The sequence below is a fragment of the Pteronotus mesoamericanus genome, unplaced genomic scaffold, assembly GCF_021234165.1.
Source record: "Pteronotus mesoamericanus isolate MK-2021 breed Mesoamerican mustached bat unplaced genomic scaffold, CSHL_Meso_final scaffold_705, whole genome shotgun sequence".
NCBI classification, from domain to species: Eukaryota; Metazoa; Chordata; class Mammalia; order Chiroptera; family Mormoopidae; genus Pteronotus; species Pteronotus mesoamericanus.
This window is the reverse complement of record NW_026555326.1, coordinates 5492758-5511478: the sequence shown is the minus strand read 5'-3', so window position 1 is coordinate 5511478 and position 18721 is coordinate 5492758. Positions and strand designations below refer to the sequence as shown.

The following is an 18721-nucleotide window of genomic DNA, read 5'->3' as shown; positions in this document are numbered from 1 at the left end:
AGTATACAGCCCGATGAACACTGAAATATGTTTATGTATGTGGAGCCACCACCCAGATCAAGTTGTCGAGGGCTTCCAGCACTCCAGGCGCTGCGGGCTGCTCACTGTAACTGCGCCCCTGCCAGTGTGGCTGGAGGGCCGGGACCAGCAGACCAGTGTAGCTCAGGAGCAGCATCTAAGGAAAGGATTTCAGGTGTTTGGGCTGGAAAAGCCCAGTGCTGGGGTGAGGTCGCTGTATGTGAGAAGAACTAACTGCAAGAGCAATTAGACTTGTCCCGTGATGGCAGTGGAGAGCCAGGGGGACGGGCATTTTAGTTAAGCATGAGACCCTTCCTACACTAGAGCTGACCCATGGTGGGAAGCAGACCCCCAGGAAATGATAAATAAGGTTCCCGTTAATAAAAGGTATCAGTCAGGAGTAGGACTGACAAACACTTATCAGGAAGGGTGGAGTGGGGATAGGGGACTCAGCTGGAGATGGCTCCTTCCAACTCTGAGCTTCTGTGATTCTGGAATTCCGTGACAGCGACACAGAGGACTCACTCAAACGCTTGTGGTCATGAATTGTTCATTTTTCCAGAGGAAAAGTTTTTAATCACAAGTACTGTGCAGGCCCACCATCATCATCACCGAACAAATAATTGTCATCGCCTACAAACCATCTAAGCCACAGAGACCTCGGTGCTCCTCTCCCTGGTGCTCACAGCCTAGGGGGAGGGGGCAGATGCTGCGGTGGCACTGGGAGATGCGACCAGCACCTGCCCGCAAAGTTGGTTGTCCCCATCTCATACCAAGTTGTCATGGGGGCCCCCACCCAACCTCATCCGCGCTTTTAGCCCTGGTCCCCCTGGGCGGGAGAGGTCACCGGGCGTGAATAATCGCTCTTGCTGCTACCAGAACACCAGGGCAGTGGTGATGCTGTAGGGCCTTGCCACCCTACCTCCTGGGAACAACGCGGGACCAGCGTCCTGGCTCAAGAGCAAGACCTCACAAGGATGCCGGCCCCGTGACCACTGGGGGCGAGGGACAGCCTGTGTCAGCTGCAGGCTCCTCCAAGGACTCCCAGCCTGGAGGCCAACATCCTCCCACCCCTCCTCCTTCTGGCTTTTTCCAGCAAAATAGCAATTTCCCCTAGACCTCTTTTCTTTCCTAGAGGGTTATTTTCAAATTTCTCCTGGGATTCCGCCAGGCTACCACCCTCTCCTTTCTGTCCCGCTCCACTCCCCTAAAAAGGAAGGAAAGAGACGGGGTTTGGACCAAGCATCCCTCCTCCTTCCAGCACCTGTCCAAGGTGCAGATGAGATGCAGCAGGTGAAAACTGGCTGAAGGCCCTTCCACAGAGCTTACGGTGAAGATGGAGAGTTTCTAGGGTTTTCTGTCTAAAGGGCAATAAACCTTTTCAGGTTCTAATGAAAACCATGGATACCCTCCCAATAAAATGTGTGTGTGTGTGTGTGTGTGTGTGTGTGTGTGTGTGTAGGAGATTTCGTATTCTATTCTGGGGGAAGATGGTGGGGGGGGGGCAGTCGCTGTCAGACGCTGGAAGCCCCTCTGTGAAGCCTCCAGATTTAAGAGAGAAGGTTGAGGGCCTCCTCTACCGCCAAAGCCCGGGCCATGCTAGTGTCTGGGGAGAGCTTGGAGCTCTCCGATCCCAGGCGAAGCGCTGGAACACTCCGCTCTCCAGCCTCTCTGTACACACAGCACCGCTGGGGCTCTTGGTTTGCCCGGCTCTAAAATGGGCACTCAGGCCCCTCCGCCCCCGGGAGGCTGCGTAAGGACGCTGGTGGGCCCGGGAGCTGGGTGGGAGGAGGGTGGGGGTGGAGAGCGGCTCGGGTTGGTCTCCGGGCGCGGGCGGAGGGAGAGCTGGTGCGTGCGGGAGGGAGCGAGCGGCACGCGCCCCGACTCTCGGCCCGCCGGCAGCAGACCCGCCCCCACCACCCCGAGCCCGGGGCGGGGCCCCTCTCCGGCGGCCCCTCCCGGCCCCTCCCCTCCCCCCTCCGCCGCCGGCCTCCCCCGCCCGGCTGGCCCTCTGCGGGCGGGCGGCACTCGGGCACCGCGCGCTCTGGGCCAGCAGCCGCCAGCCCGTCCGCCAGCCGGGGCCATGGTCTGCGACGGCCGCTTGTGCGGGCTGCTCCGCCGCAACCTGCAGCCCACGCTCACCTACTGGAGCGTCTTCTTCAGCTTCGGCCTGTGCATCGCCTTCTTGGGGCCCACGCTGCTGGACCTGCGCTGCCAGACGCACACCTCGCTGTCCCAGATCTCCTGGGTCTTCTTCTCGCAGCAGCTCTGCCTCCTGCTGGGCAGCATCATCGGGGGCGTCTTCAAGAGGACGTGAGTACCGGGCCTTCGTCGCACGGACCCTTCCCGCCCCTGCCCTTCCCTTCCGCCGTCCTCGTCACTGTCCCCGCGGTGCTGGGGCTGCGACCACCCCTCCCCTCCCTGCCCGCTGGCCCCCTTGCCGAAAGGCTGCCTCTCTCCCCCACCCCAGCTCTCCGTGCAAAACTCTCCCCCGGGACCGAAGGTGATTTCTGGATTGTTTATTGGCCTTCACTCACCCCTGTGAGGGGTAAACCCAGCGCTGCCCCCGCTGCCCCCGCTCCCCCCGCACCCCCACCCCCACTCCACGGGGAGAGGGGCGATGGAGTTTGCAAAGGTGGAAGCGTCCCCCTCCTGCACAGCGGCTCTGACGTTTGTCCTTAGCCCCTGCTGCCGGGCGGGTGTAATTGGAAGTGAGGTGGAAGCAGAACGGGAGCGAGCGTCACCTCAGAAGCCCTGCGAGGTGCCAGAGGGCTGAAGCTTGACAGAGCGCCCTGGGGAGGGCTCCACTCACACCATCAGTCCCAGATCAGCTGACACAGGCTGTCCCTTCCCCCACGTGGCCACAGGCCGATGGGTCCTGCGTGGTCCTGCTCCTAAGGGGCCAGGGTTCCTGCCCTGGACCCTGGAGGCAGAGCACTCCTGCCTGTGAGACACACAGGACCTCCCCACTAGGGCCTTGTACGGAAGGTCCAGGGTGTCTATAGCTTGGTAAGGTCCTGTGCCAGGGTCCCCCCTCCACCCCCTCACCCCCTGTTACTCCTCCCTGGCCCTGCCCAGGGTGGGTGTCTGGAGTGCCCAGACTCCTTTTAGGATTTCATTGCAGAGCCTCCTTCTTCCTCTCAAATTGGACAGGGCCGCCTTCAAGGAACCCTTTGGAAAGGTAGCAGGATCACTCTCTTAGTGCAGCTGGGAAAACAGACCCCAAACAGAAGATAGATGACTTGCAAGCCAGAAGCTGCTGGGAAATTTTTGTAGTCCCAGCTCTAGGCTGGGTGGTTTCCTGGATTGCTTGGGCTCAACCAGGCAGACAGCGGGGGAACAAAACCACAGCAGGGCTATCTCAGAGAGACCTCTGGAAGGCCGGTCTGCGCCCAGGCTGCCCCCTTGGGCTCACTCCCAGGGGTGTCCATGAGGGTGGGTTTTGCTGTCCACCTCATCCAGAGCTGTGGAAGAGGGGCACCGGTGTCATATGGGTGGACCCCACTGTAAGCCACCAAATGATAAAATGTTGTCAATTAGGGAGTGATTATCCCCACTACCAAATCCTCTTGTAAACCAAAGACTTCTCTTAAGGAGCACATCTCCTTTACTTATGTATCTGTAGGTTTTGTATAGGATTGGATGTATGTGAGATTCAGAAAATCTTAAAAAACTCAAGATCCATTCTAATTCTACCTAGAGGTGGTTTTTTTTTCAATTACATTCAACATACAATATTCTATTAGTTTGAGGTATACAGCATAGCAATTAGGCATTTCCATACCTTGCAAAACGATTACTCTGATATGTCTAGTACCCATCTGGCACCATACAGTTATTGCAATATTCTTGACTATTTTCCCTATTCTGTATTTTATATCTTGTAACTATTTTTATAACTGTCAATTTGAACTTTTTAAAATTTTTATTTATTGATTTTAGCGAGGGAGAGAGAGGGAGGAAGAGAGAGAAAGAGAAACATCTATTTGCTGTTCCACTTATTTATGCATTCATTGGTTGATTCTTGTATGTCCCCTGACTGGGAACTGAACCCACAACCTTGGCATATCAGGATGTTGCTCAAACAAACTGAGCTACCTGCCCAGGGCCCTATTTGTATTTCTTAATCCATTTGCCTTTTTCACCCATCCCCCCGAGCCTCCCTCCCACCTGGCAACGATCAGTTTGTTCTCTGTACTTATGAGTTTATTTCTGTTGTGTTTGTTTTTTAGCTTCCATATATAAGTGAAGTCACATGGTATTTGTCTTTCTCTGTCTGACTTACTTCACTTAGTTTCATACCCTTTAGGTCTATGGTCCTTCAGGTTGTCACAAATGGCATTTTTCATTCTTTTTTTGGTAGCCGTGTAATACTCCTTTGTATATATGTACCAACACTTTTTATCCATTTGTCAATTGATAAACACTTGAGTTGCTTCCATACCTTGTCTATTGTAAATACTGCTGCAGTCAACCTAGAGGTGCATATGTCTTCAAATTATTGTTTTAGATTTTTTCAGATAAATACCTAGGAGTAGACTTGCTGGATCATATATGGTAGTTCTGTTTGTAATTTTTTGAGAAACCTCCATATTGTTTTCCATAGTGGCTGCACTAGTTTGCAATCCTACCCGCAGTGCCTGAGGGTTTCCTGTTCTCCACATCCCTGCCAGCACTTCTTGTTTGTTGATTTATTGATAATAGCCATTCTAACAGGTATGAGGTGATCTTCCTGGAGGTTCAATGAGAAATCTTTCAAGGTGTTTTTCTGTTTTTGTTCTTGTGTCTTACAGTGTTTTGATTTACAAAAGCCCCTCCTCCTGGACTTTTTAGGAACATGTGTAGTACAGAGAACTAGAAGGGGAATGAGTATAATTCTAAATGACAGCTTGTTAGGCCAGGCCTTGTGAAAAGGGCAGAGATACACATCCAGCTGGGCCGACTCTTCCTCACTTGCTGTGCACCTCCTTCTAGGGTCTCTACTCAGCAGGGGGCTCTGAACAGGCAGTGGAAAGGGTCTCACGGCAGGAAAGCTACCCACAGAGAGGAAAAATGAGAATGGTGACAATAATGACTAACTTTATTGAGCACTTACCCACTTCCAGGTGTGGGTCTTAGTACCTCACTTGTATGAACTCATTCAATCTTCCCAAGAACCCTGAAGAGTAATACTATTATTTCCGTTTTTTCAGAAGGAAGCTGAGGCACAGAGAGGTTAAGAGACTTGCCCCAGGTCCCACAGCTATTAAGAGACCTGGTCAGGATTTGAACCCAGTCATTTGTATCTGGAACCAGATACTTTGAAATGCCTCTTGCTCTGTGAGTAGTCAGTTTCAACTCTGCAGAGTACAAGTTGTACCCTATACTCCTGGGCACAGGTGTGGGCTGACTCTGAGGTGACACACCTGGGAAGGAAGCTGTGGGCCTTTGGGGCTTTCTGCTGGGATCAGAGGGGTAGGGGTAGGGGTAGGGCAGGGTGGGGAGAGTAGGTCCTGTCAGCATTTCAGGTTTAAATTCTGATCCTCAGTCCTCCCATCCCCAAGACAAAAGGTCACAAAGAACCCTTTCCTTTGGTTAAGAGCAAAGCAGGCTTCCGTGGAAATGGGGGCATATCGGAGGGGCGGCCTGTGTGTAAATGGGATTCACCACCTTGATAGGGCTGGATAGCTCACCACAATTCCCCATCCCCCACCCCACCCCAATAAACCGAACCTCCACTGGCCCTGAAACCAGCCTCTAAAGCTTGATTCCTTGGGGCCTCCCCACATCTCAGTTAAAATGCTAATACCCCTGCAAGTGCTTTTCAGCTTAAGTGATTACTGGCTTGTGCACCAGGCTAGTGCTTGTCAGTGGGGGATTGGCTGAACATTGGAGAGGGCCAGCTGCTGCGGGGGGGGGGGCGGGGGGGACACGCGGGGGGCGCGGGCGCGGGCGCTGTTGCAGAGCCCTGGAGAGAGGGAGTCCCAAAGGCAGCTCTTATTTCTTTCTCTAGGATTCCTGCTCAGTCCTGCCTACTGCTTGCCCCAGACCGACAGCCAGGGCTGGATAGTTTCTGGGTGCCTCCACAGGGGCATGCGTTGGCGGGACTGGGTGTGGAAAGCCTTGGACGTTAGAGTGGGTGCAGGGGAAGACAGGAGCCCTGTGCTCAGGGCAGGACCGGCGTGCGCACATGTTCCCCCCCCCCCGCAACCCCCCTGCACTGCCTCACTCCCCCTCCCTCTCCCTCCCTTCTAGCAGAGAGAGATGCTGAAGAAGGCCGCCACATGCAGGCCAGGAGGGAGAAGGGTGCAATGAGCAGAAAACAGTTCAAATAAAACACAAAGCCACTGGGTTGGCAGGGTGTGTAGGTATGTGCTTGGTCAGACTGGAAAGGGGGAGCATGTATTTAGACAAAAGTTTAGTTTCTTTCCTGGTTTCTCGGGGACCTGTCTAACCACCCTGGGCAGTTTGGGAGACCCCTTTATCTCAAAGACATCAGGGTAGATAATGGCCGTCGGAGCTTAGCTTCCCCGTCTCCTTCCAGCCGCACCTTGGCCCTCCCCTGAATATACCCTGCTAACTGAAGCCTCATTACGTTCTTCCCCTCTCTGCCCTATTCACTGTCTCCTCCTCTGTCTTTCTTTTTTCTCAAATTCCTGCAAGGCCTGCCCTGCCCAAGACCCAGCTCTGACCCCCTCCTGCCCCTTGCATGAAACCCTGCCTTCTGCGTGAGGCTCCCCAGGCCACTCTCAGACAGGCCTCTCCAAGGTGCTGGCCCCTGCGGGAACACAATACAAAAGCCCGTTCCTCCTTCCGATCGGGCCCTTCGTTGGTCCCCCATCTGGGAGGCCTCGCCTCTTTCCCCAGCAGCCAGTCTGCTTTGCAGCTTGTTCACCTGGCAGCGTGCAACAAACCTGGGCCCAAGGTACCAGGCGTGCTTCTTGCTTTAAAAATCCATCTCAACATGGAATTACCATATGACGCAGCAATTCCACTCCCAGGTACATGCCTCAAATGAAAAACGACGTCCACACAAAACTTGTACATGCATATTCATAGCAGTATTATTCAAAATAGCCAAAAAGTAGAAGCAAATCAAATGTCCATCGACAAAATAGGGTACATCTGTACAACGGACTGTTCCTCAGCCATAAACAGGAAGGAAGCTCTGACACATGCTGCAGCGTGGAGGAGCTTGACACACCGTGTTGAGTGAAAGAAGCCAAACACAAAGTATGACATACTGTGTGATTTCATTTATTTGAAAGTCCACAATAGGAAAATCTGTAGACATAGAAAGTAGATCAGTCATTGCCGGGGCTGGGGTGGGGTTCGGGGAGGAATAGGGAGAGACTGCAGATGAGCATGGGCTTCCTTTTGGGGTGATGGGAAAGCTCTACATTTAGGTTGCGGTCATGGGTTTATAACTCTGAACATACTAAAACCATTGAACTGTACACTTTGCATAGATGAATGTTATGGTATGTAAATTACATCTCAATTCTTTTATTAAAAAAATCTCAAAACTCATCCCACCCCCAGCCCTATAATTCACTCATCCACAAACATCTCCTGAGCCAGACCCCCGCGCGGGGGCTGAGCACGGCAGACAGGGCGCCTGTGCCCTGGAGCTGGCCTCCTGGAGGACCGTTACAGCGAACTGAAGGAGGCGAAGCCGGGCCAGGGTGGAGAGTAGCAGAGCTGGGGGAGAGTAACTGAGGTGGTCAGGAAAGCCTCTCCGAGGAGGCGACATTTGAGCTGGCACCTGAACGACAGGAGGGAGCCACGCATGCGGAGAACTGGGGGAGAGGCGGTGTAGGCCGACAGAACTACAAGTGCAGCCAGCGTGTAAGGGGCACTCCTGGGAGCCCAGCCCCCCGCCCCCGGGCCAGGGCTCGTTCTCAGGCGCACGGTGCCACTAGCCCCTGAGTCTGCAGGCAGCCGCGCCTTAGGTTGGGGCTCCCCAAGACAGGCTTGGCTGTTCCTCCGTCTGGGTGGCCCCAGCCATAACTCAGAGCCCTGAACAAGCCGTGGTGGCAGTTCTGGGTTGGCCCAGCGGGAGGGGCTGCTTCTGCCATGGCCCCTTCCTCAGTCTAAGTCGCCGTTTCCCTATCCCCTGGCTTCAGCCGCAGTCCCCAGCCTGCCCTAGCTCCCAGGTGGTGCCTTGGCTCTGGTTTCTCGTCCTCTCGCAGGGCTGCCTGCCCGTGGTGGGTGGGTAGGTGTGCGGATGCCTCTGACTCCTCCTCGGTTCTGTGCTCTGCCCTCACCTCTGGGCTTTGCGGGCCAGAGATCATCCAGGGCAACAGGGCGATCCCCTGGGTCAAAAGTGGGAGCAGAATGGCAGTGCCCCTCCTGGGCTCACTCGTCCAGCCTGGGGTCATTCGGTCTGTGGCAACAAGGGCCTGGGCCTCCGCAGCAAGTTCCCTACCCCTGGGGAGCGGCAGGCAGCACAGGCCGGCTGACGCCTTACTATTTGAACCCTTCCCCTGTTTTGAAGCCAGGCAGCCCCTTGTCTTCTGGGCCAGAGCAGTTGCCCACAGCAAAGCCGAGTCAAGGTGACCATGTGCGCCCTCTGGGTAAGGCCGAGCACCTGGCTGACAGGGTCAGCGGTGTGCAAAGTCACACAGCAAACTGGCGGGGCTGGCACCTCCAAGCAGAGCCACCACCAGGCAGGGGGGGGGGGGGACCTGGCTCTCTGCCCTCCCTCCCCTTTGGCACCTTCCATGTAGAGCTGGCAGTGAGGAACTTGGACATTTCTCAGGCTTCCTAAGGAAGGGTTCCCTGGACTGTCGAGGGTGTTCCTGGGAGTGGGGCTTTTCCTATAATTGACCTGAATTAACCTCTGAACCTAGGACCAAGGGAGGGCAGATCAATGACACTACACTGGCTTTTGCCTGGATTGGGAGTCAAGAAACTGGATCCCAGCTCAGCCTTACTCTGCCCTCCTTCCCTGTCTGGGCCCAGTTCCTGATCTGTAACATGAGGGGTAGGACTCTTCTGTTCTGTTGTCACTCTAGCTGTTCCTAGGCCAGCCTCCGAAGTCACCCTGGAGAGAGCTGCAGCAGGAACAGTGGCAGAGCCTGGGCGGCGGGGAGAACCCCGGAGCTGGCACCAGCCTCTGCACCGCTCCTATGGGGCGCGCTCCCCTGGGCCTGGCCATGCTCTCTGGAGCCAGCAGGGAGTGGAGAGCTTTGGGGCGGAGGCCTGCAGGTGGCAGGGGAAGATCCCAGTGAGTGAGCGAAGGCGGACTGGCTGGAATATCACGCTGCCCCTGCACAGCGGTGTCACAAGGCGCAGCCTACCAGCCCCATTTTATGGAGGAAGGGACTGAGGCTCAATGGGCTACGTGTCCATGGCCTGCCCGAAGCCACCTGCTGGGAAGTGGCAGAGGTGGGCCAGCCCAGTCTTCGGATTACAAATGGCACCACATCCGCACTGCCAGGGCTATTCTGCCATTCTTATTTCATAATTTTCGATTATTGGCTTTACTGGAAGGGGCTGTTGACCAAACCGTTATGTGACCAAGCCAGTTAGTGTATTTCAGTGTGCCACTAGGTTATATGTGAGACTCCCTTTTTCTTGGCAACAATATACTGTTCTGAAGAAACCTGTTCAGGCTGATTTTTGCAATGACCAGGGAGAACCCTGCAGAAGTAACTGGGGAGGGCGGGCAGCCCAGATCCAAACACAGTTTCCTGAGGTGTAGCTGCCCCACTTCCTGGGAACGGGTCTCCATTTCCCGGTGTAGCCTGGGCCTCCCTGGCCCCAGCTGGTGGGCAGCGGGTTCGCACCACTACCCAGCGGCTGGCAGGAGATGTGGGGAGGGCACGTCTCCCCAGCCTCGCCTTTCTGCCGGTTCTCTCTTTATGCTTCCCTCCTGCCTGTCCCTGGGCATGGGAACAAGAAAGCTGCCTGTGGGCATCAAGTGTCCTTCTCAAGAGTGACAAGGTGAGAAGTGAGAAGGCACAGATGGGAGAGAGGAGAGGCCTGGACAGGGCAACCCCCTGGACTCCAGCCCTTCTCCGAACCTTCCCCCTTTCCCGAGCCTCCTGCTGTTCTCTCAGCATCTTCCTGGGGTCTCTGTCTCTGTCTCTCTGTCACCCCCATACAATCCCACGTCAGCCTCCTAACAGTCTCCCATCCCTTTCTCCAGGCCACCCTGTGTGCGGTGACAAGACATGCCTTCCTCAAGCACTAGTCTCTTTTCACTAGCAACATCCGGTCCCTTCTCAGGGCCGAGCACAGTGCCAGGCATGGGGCCCCGCAATGAACAGGCTGCAGCAGATGCCTCGGAGGCCTGCGATGAAGCCAGCACTTATAATATAAAGTACCTGGAGATCCCATAACACCAACAAAGGGACCACTGGAGGCTCATGTTCTAGAGACTATAGCTGTTCGCCATTGCTTCCTGAGACAAGGCTCTGCACAGTCTGGCCACATGCTCGCTGCCGGCCGCCCCCTCCAGCCTGGCTGGGACTGAGACCCAGCACCGGCTTTTTTACACGCACCCCGCCCCGCCCATGGAAAAGCAGCATGGCATAGACGACCTGGGTTCAATTCCAGGCTCTGTCAGCTGCTTTCTTGGCCTTTCTCAGCCTCAGTTTATTTGTGGGTCAACAGTTGCAAACCCTACCTCAGCATTGCCATGCGCACAAATGTCTTGGGCACTGTAAACAAACGTTAGTGTTGTCCCATAGACTAACTTCCCTTTCCCGCACCTCCCCACAGCTCCTTCCCATCTCCCCGTTCCCTCAGGACTTTGCTATGGGACTGATTACTAGTCATCTTGCTCAGGTTTTTCAGCGCACTATAATAATGTGTTAATTCTTCAAAAGTATTTGTACTCGGGGCATCTGTGCTTGACCACAAAGTGGTAAGTGGTGGTGGAAATGTCACCCCCATGGATACTGGGTCAACGCAGGGGACATTTGAGAGGGAGAAAGGGGAACCTCGGTATTCCTGAAGTCGGGCCACCCAGGGGGCTCCTAGTCTACCTGTGTTGGGAAAGGAAGGGGAAAGAGAACGCCGTTATGCAAGAGCTGTCGCTTTTAGGGCCTGTAGAAGTGTGGGCATCACCTCTGTTGTTGGCACCATGGAGGCCAGTGAGATGCAGTCACCAGGCTGCAGGAAGCAGAAGTCGGTGAGCGGCCCAGGCTGTCATTGCTGGGGCCACAGAGCAGGCGGCCGAGGGGAGGGGGCGGCAGGCCTCCCCACAACATGACCTCCCTGCTTTTTCCACGGTGACCAGGGTGGAGCGAGCCCTCCCTCTGCCCTCACACAGCTGGGAACAGGCAGGGGTTGTGATCAGTAATCTTGCCAGCAGATCAGCTGGAAACAAGAAAAGAAAATAACGGACCGTTGCTATCAGCAGAGCCCTCTGATTAAGGATCTAATCAAAGATGGGCAAGATGAGAAGCTGAGCGCCAAGGGTTCAGAGGCAAGAACGTCCTGGAAAAGACAGTTTGCCAGGTTTCTGGGGGCACCTCTCTCCTCTCCAGGGTGCTGGAGAGTCAGACACATCTCCCTGCCACGCATCCCACACCTCTGCAGATTCAGCAGCCACAGAGGCTGCCTGGGGCTCCCCGACTTGTCTAAAATTAAAGATTCTCCACAACTTCTTCCTTCCAGAACCTTCTTGCTGCCCAATCTCCCCCACCCCTTCCACATTAGCCATTCAGACTGGTCCCAGAAAATTCAAGGCTTCCTTCCTTTCTCTGAGAGTGTTTATTGGGCGGAGTGCACCAGAAAGACCTTAACAGAACCTTAGCCACTCCATTCGTTGGGTCACACATCCATTCCCTCACTCGCGGAGGACAGGCCCCCAGCCCCTGCAGCGGGCTCGCAGGGGGAGGGGCGGGGGGGACGCTGCTCGGTGGGGAGGGCCACAGAGCCGCCCATCCAGACACGTGCCAGGCGCAGGGCCCATCACCTCTGCCCGTACAGGGGTCGCCAGGCTCCTCCGATGCCTCGCGTGGGCCTGGTCCCGGCAGCTGGGGCCTGCTGCCGGCAGGGGGCCGGCCGTTCTCCACTCCTGAGTGGAGAGCGCACACTGTGGCCCGGCTCAGGGGTTTGGGGTTCAGGTTCCATTTCCTATCGCACCTCCAGTTTCATGCATGCGGCACAGTTCCCTGGAAATATTAGAAGCCGATTCCCCTCTCATCGTTTATAGGTAGACAATATAAAATTGCTCATAAGTACAATAGTAGCTGTCACACCTTGTTAAGGACCATTGTGTCCCTGTCATACACTCTCTGGAGTCCTCACCACCAGCCTGTGAGGGGGACTGTTCTCTGAGACTTAGGCTCATTAAACATCTTGCCTGCAACCCACAGCCAGTAAGAGACAGAGCTTCTTCCTCCGCTTCCTTCCCCTTCCACCAGAGGGTGGGGGATGGCCCCCCGGGGCCACGCAGCACCTGGGGGACAGGAGGGGCTCTGCGCCCCCTCCCTGACCTCAGCCCTCTGTGACCGCAGCCTGGCCCAGTCCCTGTGGGCCCTCTTCACCTCTTCTCTGACCATCTCCCTGGTGTTCGCTGTCATCCCCTTCTGCCGTGATGTGAAGGTGCTGGCCTCCGTCATGGCGCTGGCGGGCCTGGCCATGGGCTGCATTGACACCGTGGCCAACATGCAGCTGGTGAGGATCTACCAGAAGGACTCGGCCATCTTCCTCCAGGTGAGCCCACAGTGGGTGTCAGGGGGGGGGCCCTGTCCATCTGTCCCTCTCTCCCAGCCCCCTCTCCCCAGTGACTTTTCCCCCGAGGCCAGGGTGGTGATGCAGAAAGAGCGCCAGGGTCTGAGTTCAGTGTGACCAGCTCGGCCCGTACCCCTGCACTTGGTAATGACCCCTGCCTGCAGGTGGTCACAAGAATCTAAGTGCCAACCAGAAGGTTTTTGTCAGCTGGGAAGTGGCATGACAGGGTTTGCTGTTGTCTTCTTGTCCCCTTCCCTGTGTCTCTCTGTGTTTCTTCTTCCTTCCTTGTCCTCCCACTTACCAGGACTCTAGACCAGCCCTTCCCTTTATTAAGCCCCCTTCCCTTTGGTGGATGCCCACACGGGAACAACCTCCCACTGGGGGCGAGGATTTGGGAAAGGAAGGAGAGTAAGAGAGGGGATTGGCCACCGTCAGCAAGTTATCCCGGGACACGCAGGTGGCCGAGGAGCTCGTTCCTCCCCGCTCTCGCCTCCCGCTCCCTCGCTCCCACCTGAGCTGGGCAGGGGCTCCACAGGTGGGACACGAGGTGGGGGATGGGCTACAAAGCTTGCACCGTCATCCCCATCCTACTTCTCCTCCCTCCCCAGGTTCTTCATTTTTTTGTGGGTTTTGGGGCCCTGCTAAGCCCTCTTATCGCCGACCCCTTCCTTTCGGAGGACAACTGCTGGCCTGCGAATAGCACAGCCAACGCCACTTCCAGCAGCCACCTCTTCCGTGCCTCCAGGGTCCTGGGCCACCGGCCTTCGTCGAACCAGACACTCCCCGAGCTGTTCCCGCCAGATGGAGCAGGAACCCGAGTGTCCTACGCCTTCTGGATTATGGCCCTGATCAACGTGAGTGCCACTGGGGCTGGGCTGGGTGGGGACTAGTAGACAGTCACATGTACCAGTCCATTCGAGCTTCAGGGGAAGATTCTTCTAAGACACGAGCTGGGGCTGAGCGCACCCACCGGAGGACAAGAGGATGGGAGAGCCGACCCCGCAGGATTTATCGGAACACAAAGAGGGTTACAAAAGAGCACCTCTAAGGTCCTTCAGTTGTGACATCCTGTGATTGCAATTCTCAAGGGAGAGAAAGCAGTGAACAGGTTTAGCACAATGAAACCAGGGCCAACTTTCAAGGCGTCCGAGGCTCTGTGGGAAACCCAGCCCTTTCCTCGGAGGTCAGGTGACGCTAACCCTGGGCCAGAGCACTGCAGGGTCGGACAGGGTCCTCAAGGCTGGTGGGACTTGTCTGTGCCCTGCTGTGAGGGCGGCTCCTGTGGCTGCTGAGAGAGGGAGAGAGAGACAGGATAACCTCCCAGGGACCCCACCTGTCTCAGCTGCCTCGGTGGGACCCTACCGACTCCCTGTGACTGGGTCAGATGCTGAGGCCCCCCTGGACTGTCAGCTCTGACCCTGCCCTCTGGCTGGAAAACTTCTCTGCGTTCTGCAGCCCAGGGCGGGCTCTCCCACGTGAGCCTAGGCTGGGGCCCGGAGGAGCAGTGGGGAGACCCCCCGCAACCCCTGCCTGTGCTCGGGAGGGACTGCAAGGAACACCAGGAGCAGCCGTGGCCCCCTGACTTGGGCCCAGCAGGGGCTAGGGGTAGGGAGTGTTTCAGGTGGCCACTGGCCTGCTGGCTGGGCACGGAGTCACCATGTGGCTTGTCACTCTGCCCTAGAACTTCTCCTGCACTAAGCAGACCTGTCCGCCCTGCAGAGGAAGGCTGCTGGTGCAGGCGAGACCGCAGCCCCCAGCTGCTGCTGGGACTCAGAGTGATGCTGTGTATGTGGCACTGAAAGGGGTTCTTGAGACCACCCAGTCCCACTGAGCAACAGGGTGTCATACCGTCTGGCTCAAAGCCCTAATAGGGGCTGGTGTGAGGCCAGGCCAGGCTGGAACCCCAACTCCCAACACAACCTCCTACCTGCTGCCCAGCAGTCCCTCCTCATTTTTCTTTCTTCTCCTTTGGGACTCTCTATTCCTTATAGCAGAGTCTTCCCTGGGGGCTCAGAGATGCCCCCCTCTCCCTCTGCCCCTTCCCTTTTCTGCCCTGCCCATTATTGTCTGGGAACAATGTGGCTTTGGGCCTGTGCTCTCCAAGGGGAACCGCAAAGGGAAGGAGCACTGTCAGTACAATGTCAAGACTGGGACTGTGGGACCGGGAAGCTGGCAGGTCCAGCATAAGCCCGAGGTCTGTCTTCTCTTGCCCACGAAGTGCAGACTGGAGGCACTTTGTTTGATGCAGGATTTCCGTACTTTTTCCATTGGTTTGTGTCTGGAGATAAACAGTCACCACAGAAAAGAATGAGGCTATGCAATCATGTGGGCACGTGTGCACAAATATGTGCATGCACGCGTGCCCGCGCGCACGCGCGCGCGCGCACACACACACACACACACACACACACAGGCACAGCCCACCTGGCACTGTCCGACTTTTGAGCTGCAGCCCGCCTTCCCTGAATGGGCTTCTCCTACAGAGAGATGTGCCCTGCGGCAGGGCCAGGTGTGCAGTTCCTCCCACCACCCACCTCCCTGGAAGGCCCTGCCTGAGGGACCTGGCCCCTTTTACAGCTGTTTCCCCTTGGCCTTCACCCAGGCATTCTGCCACCACAGGCCCCGGCGCATGGGTTTCCTGTTTCCCCCATCAGGCTGGAAGGAGAGCTTCGTCTCCTCCTTTGGACCTGGGACTCCTGAGGGTGGGAACTGTGTCCCTTCCACTCAGGCCGGGCAGAGTCCGACTTTACCTTATTTTTGTGTGTGGATGGAGGCTCCCGAGGGGCCCAGAGGGAGGTGTCAGCACAAGGGTGGTGTTCAGGTGACTTGGAAAAGGCTCGGGAGCCAGCCCAGCTCCAGGCTAGGGAAGCCTCCCTCCGCGCAGCTCCAGGCAGACTTCCACCTCTGCCCTCCTTCATCCCAGAGGAGCCCATGGGCCCCCAGAAAACTGCCACAGCCCGCCGAGCTTCCTCCCTTTCCTGAGCAGGAGGAAGTGGATAGGGCTGCAGCAGCGAGGCAGAGGCTAGGCTGGACGAGGTCCCCTGGCAGCGAGGGTGGTTGGGCACAGGCAGGGCACTCCAGAGAGGTGGCAGAGGCTTCTGCGGGCAGCCTCTGAAGTAGGAGGCATTTCTCATTGCTCTGGGGCAGCGATTTTCAACCGATGTGGCACAGGAGGCACATAGGTGTGCCACAAAAAAATTTAAAACAGGCAGCACCTGACTAGTCAGGCTCGCTGACCCCTTTTCCCTTAGATTGTCAAGTTTAAAAAATGACAACAGTCCTGGCCAGTGTGGCTCAGTTGGTTGGGCATCATCCCATGAAGCAAAAGGTCACTGTTTCGATTTCCTGTCAGGGCACATGCCTGGGTTGTGGGCTTGGTCCCTCCCTGTTCAGGGCACGTTTGAGAGGCAACTGATCAACGTTTTTCTCCCTTTCCCCTCCCTCCCTCCCTTCCCCTCTCTTTAAAAATAAATAAAAATCTTTAAATTACACCTATATTTTTGTCAGATCAGCAAACAACATAATTTTTTTGTTTTGTTTTGTTTTTGGTGTGCTGCAGAATTTTATGTGTGCCATAAGATGAAAAAGATTAAAAATCGCTGCCCCAGAGCTCTGGGGAGTTCATAAAACCTAAGTGGCTTAACATAAAAAATAGCAGTGAATTTAACGTTGGGCGTGTGTGCGTATGTGTTGCTTGTAGCATGCAGTTTTTTAACCAGAAGGAGTCCACGCCTCCGTTCTCCCATTTAGATGCCAGCCCCAAGCCCACGAGGACTGCCTCTACCCTCGTAGGGTGCACCGTCACCCAGACAACCCCTGAGGTGGAAAGGGCACTGGGCAGACTCAGGATGCCCAAGTGACAGTCCCACTCTGCCCCAAGTCAGCTGTGCTACCAGCACTAGAGCTCTCTGGGTCTCTAGCTCACCACTCAGGTCTTTTCCAGTTTAACAGGTTCTGACTAAGTGGTAACTTTGAGCCTCACTTGCCCCATCTGGAAAATGGAACTAAAAGCTCCCCCAACACACTTTACAGAGCTGTGGTGAATGAAAGCAAAGCTTCTTTGGAAAAGAGTTGGTCTCTGGCACCTCCTGTGCCAGCAGAGGCCTGGTGTGAGTCTCAGTTTTGCATGTGACCAGTACCTGACTTTGCAGGGAAACAGATGTCGTTAAGGTTAGGCAGCAGGTACACCAAGCCTGCCCTGGGCCAAGACTGCAGTAGTTGGGGACGCCGCTTAGGTGGGCACCCTTGGGAAAGAGCTGTCTTCTCCCAGGGCCGTGCGGACATGTGCCCCACGACCGTGTAGGTGTATGCAGTGGGCCAGGCATGGGGTGGGGGAGCTGCCAGGAACAGGGCTCTCCTGACGCTCTGCCTACCCCCAGCTCCCGGTGCCCATGGCTGTGCTGTATCTGCTGTCCAAAGAGCGGCTGCTGACCTGCTGCCCTCAGAGGAGGCCGCTGCTCCTGTCTGCAGATGAGCTCGCCCTGGAGACACAGCCTCCTGAGAAGGAAGAAGCTTCCTCGATGCCCCCGAAGATTCAGCCACACCCAGGTGGGGGCTCTAATGAACTTCCGTGCTCACAGCTCCACACCGAGGCTACTCGGGTGACCGCTCCCCCAGAGGGCGACCGTAGATCACAGTGATAATGGTTGGAAAACAACCTTGGCACCAGTGGTCTGGTGAGGCAGGAGGTGGAGAGCAGCTTGGCCAAGGGAATGAGCAAGGCAGACTTGCTGCTCTAATCTCCATTCCGCCTGCCCTGCATGTGTGATCTTGGGCAAGTTACGTGACCTCTCTGAGCCCTGTGTCCGCCAGGGCTGCGATATGGACAGGCGCTGTTCCAAACAGATGGTTGGCTGAAGGTAGAGAAGGCAGGAGGCACGGAGCGGCTCTCTGTTCTGCCAGCAGCTGCCCTTGCGCATGCAGAGGCCGGGGAGCAGAAGCTAAGGCTCACCCCAGGTCTTCTTGTGTCTCATCCAGAACACGAGGACCTGTTCAGCTGCTGCCAGAGGAAGAGCTTCAGAGGAGCCCCGTACTCCTTCTTCGCCATCCACATCACGGCTGCCCTGGTGCTGTTCATGACTGATGGGATCACGGTGAGCCTGCTCTCGGGCTGTGCCTTCCTGGGGCGCCCTCCCCCCAGACTCGAATCTGGAGATGGCAAGAGAGAGCGGGACACCAAGTTTTCCTAGAGACCTCACCTGTAGTGCAGTCAATCCAAACATTTAAACGAAATAAAAGTCCTGGGGGAGACCGTTTCCAGAATTGTTCACGGACCCTTGGTACTGTGGCCTTGCGTCCCAGCCAATTGCTTACATTTTCATTAACTCCGTGGATAGGAGGCCTGTAGGTTTTGTTACTGAATGCAGTCTACCCACGTGTTTTACAGGGGCAGAGCCCTGTTCTGCCAAGTAGAGGTCATGCCAAATAAACTCTAGGACACTGCTTCCCGGAACATTCCGCACACGGGCTTCTGAAGCCATGCCGTAAAAACAAGCTACAGGCCCAGCTTTTCAGTCCGCTAGTGACCTCTGTTACACTATTTAATGCCTTTTCCCAGAAATCTCTAAGGATTAGATTAGAACAGTTTTGAATGGCTGATTAACTGATTGCCATAGGAGGGACTCTCCAAAGAGAAGGCTCTACAAACTAGGTGACCTGGTGGCAAGGACACGTGACAGTACTGGTTGACTTCCAACTCTCATTGTGACCTTGGGCAAGTCACTTCTCTCTGCCCTCTCAGCTGTAAAATGAGATGCTTGCGCACACCTTTTTTTGTTTGTTTTTTTGGGGGGGGGGTTGTTTTTGTTTTTGGCTTTTTTTGCTGCAGCAAAACACCTTTCCTTCAACAAAAACCTTCCTGTGGCATCCTGGTCAATAAGGTAATTAGCAGAACCCTGCTCTGGCGAAGGGGCTACAGAGCTTTCATGCCCAGGCCCCTCGGCGCCCTGTGGAGAGAGGCCTCCCTGGAACCCGGGGTCCTCCCCAGGTGCAGTCCGGGAGCTGTGGCCCCTGGCATTGTTCTCAGCTCCGGCCC

General features: G+C 55.9%; 1 protein-coding gene across 1 annotated transcript in view; it reads left to right on the top strand.

Annotated features, from left to right (window-relative positions):
- The first annotated feature begins 2077 nt into the window (after nt 1-2077).
- The window catches only part of MFSD4A (major facilitator superfamily domain containing 4A), a 29920-nt gene continuing 13276 nt past the window's right edge, over nt 2078-18721 (top strand). Inside the window, exons 1-5 of the mRNA XM_054562922.1 lie at nt 2078-2331; nt 12471-12669; nt 13296-13541; nt 17067-17235; nt 17665-17780. Of these exons, the coding sequence (XP_054418897.1) occupies nt 2102-2331; nt 12471-12669; nt 13296-13541; nt 17067-17235; nt 17665-17780 (960 nt within the window). The 5' untranslated portion in view covers nt 2078-2101. The remainder of the gene's footprint in view (nt 2332-12470; nt 12670-13295; nt 13542-17066; nt 17236-17664; nt 17781-18721) is intronic.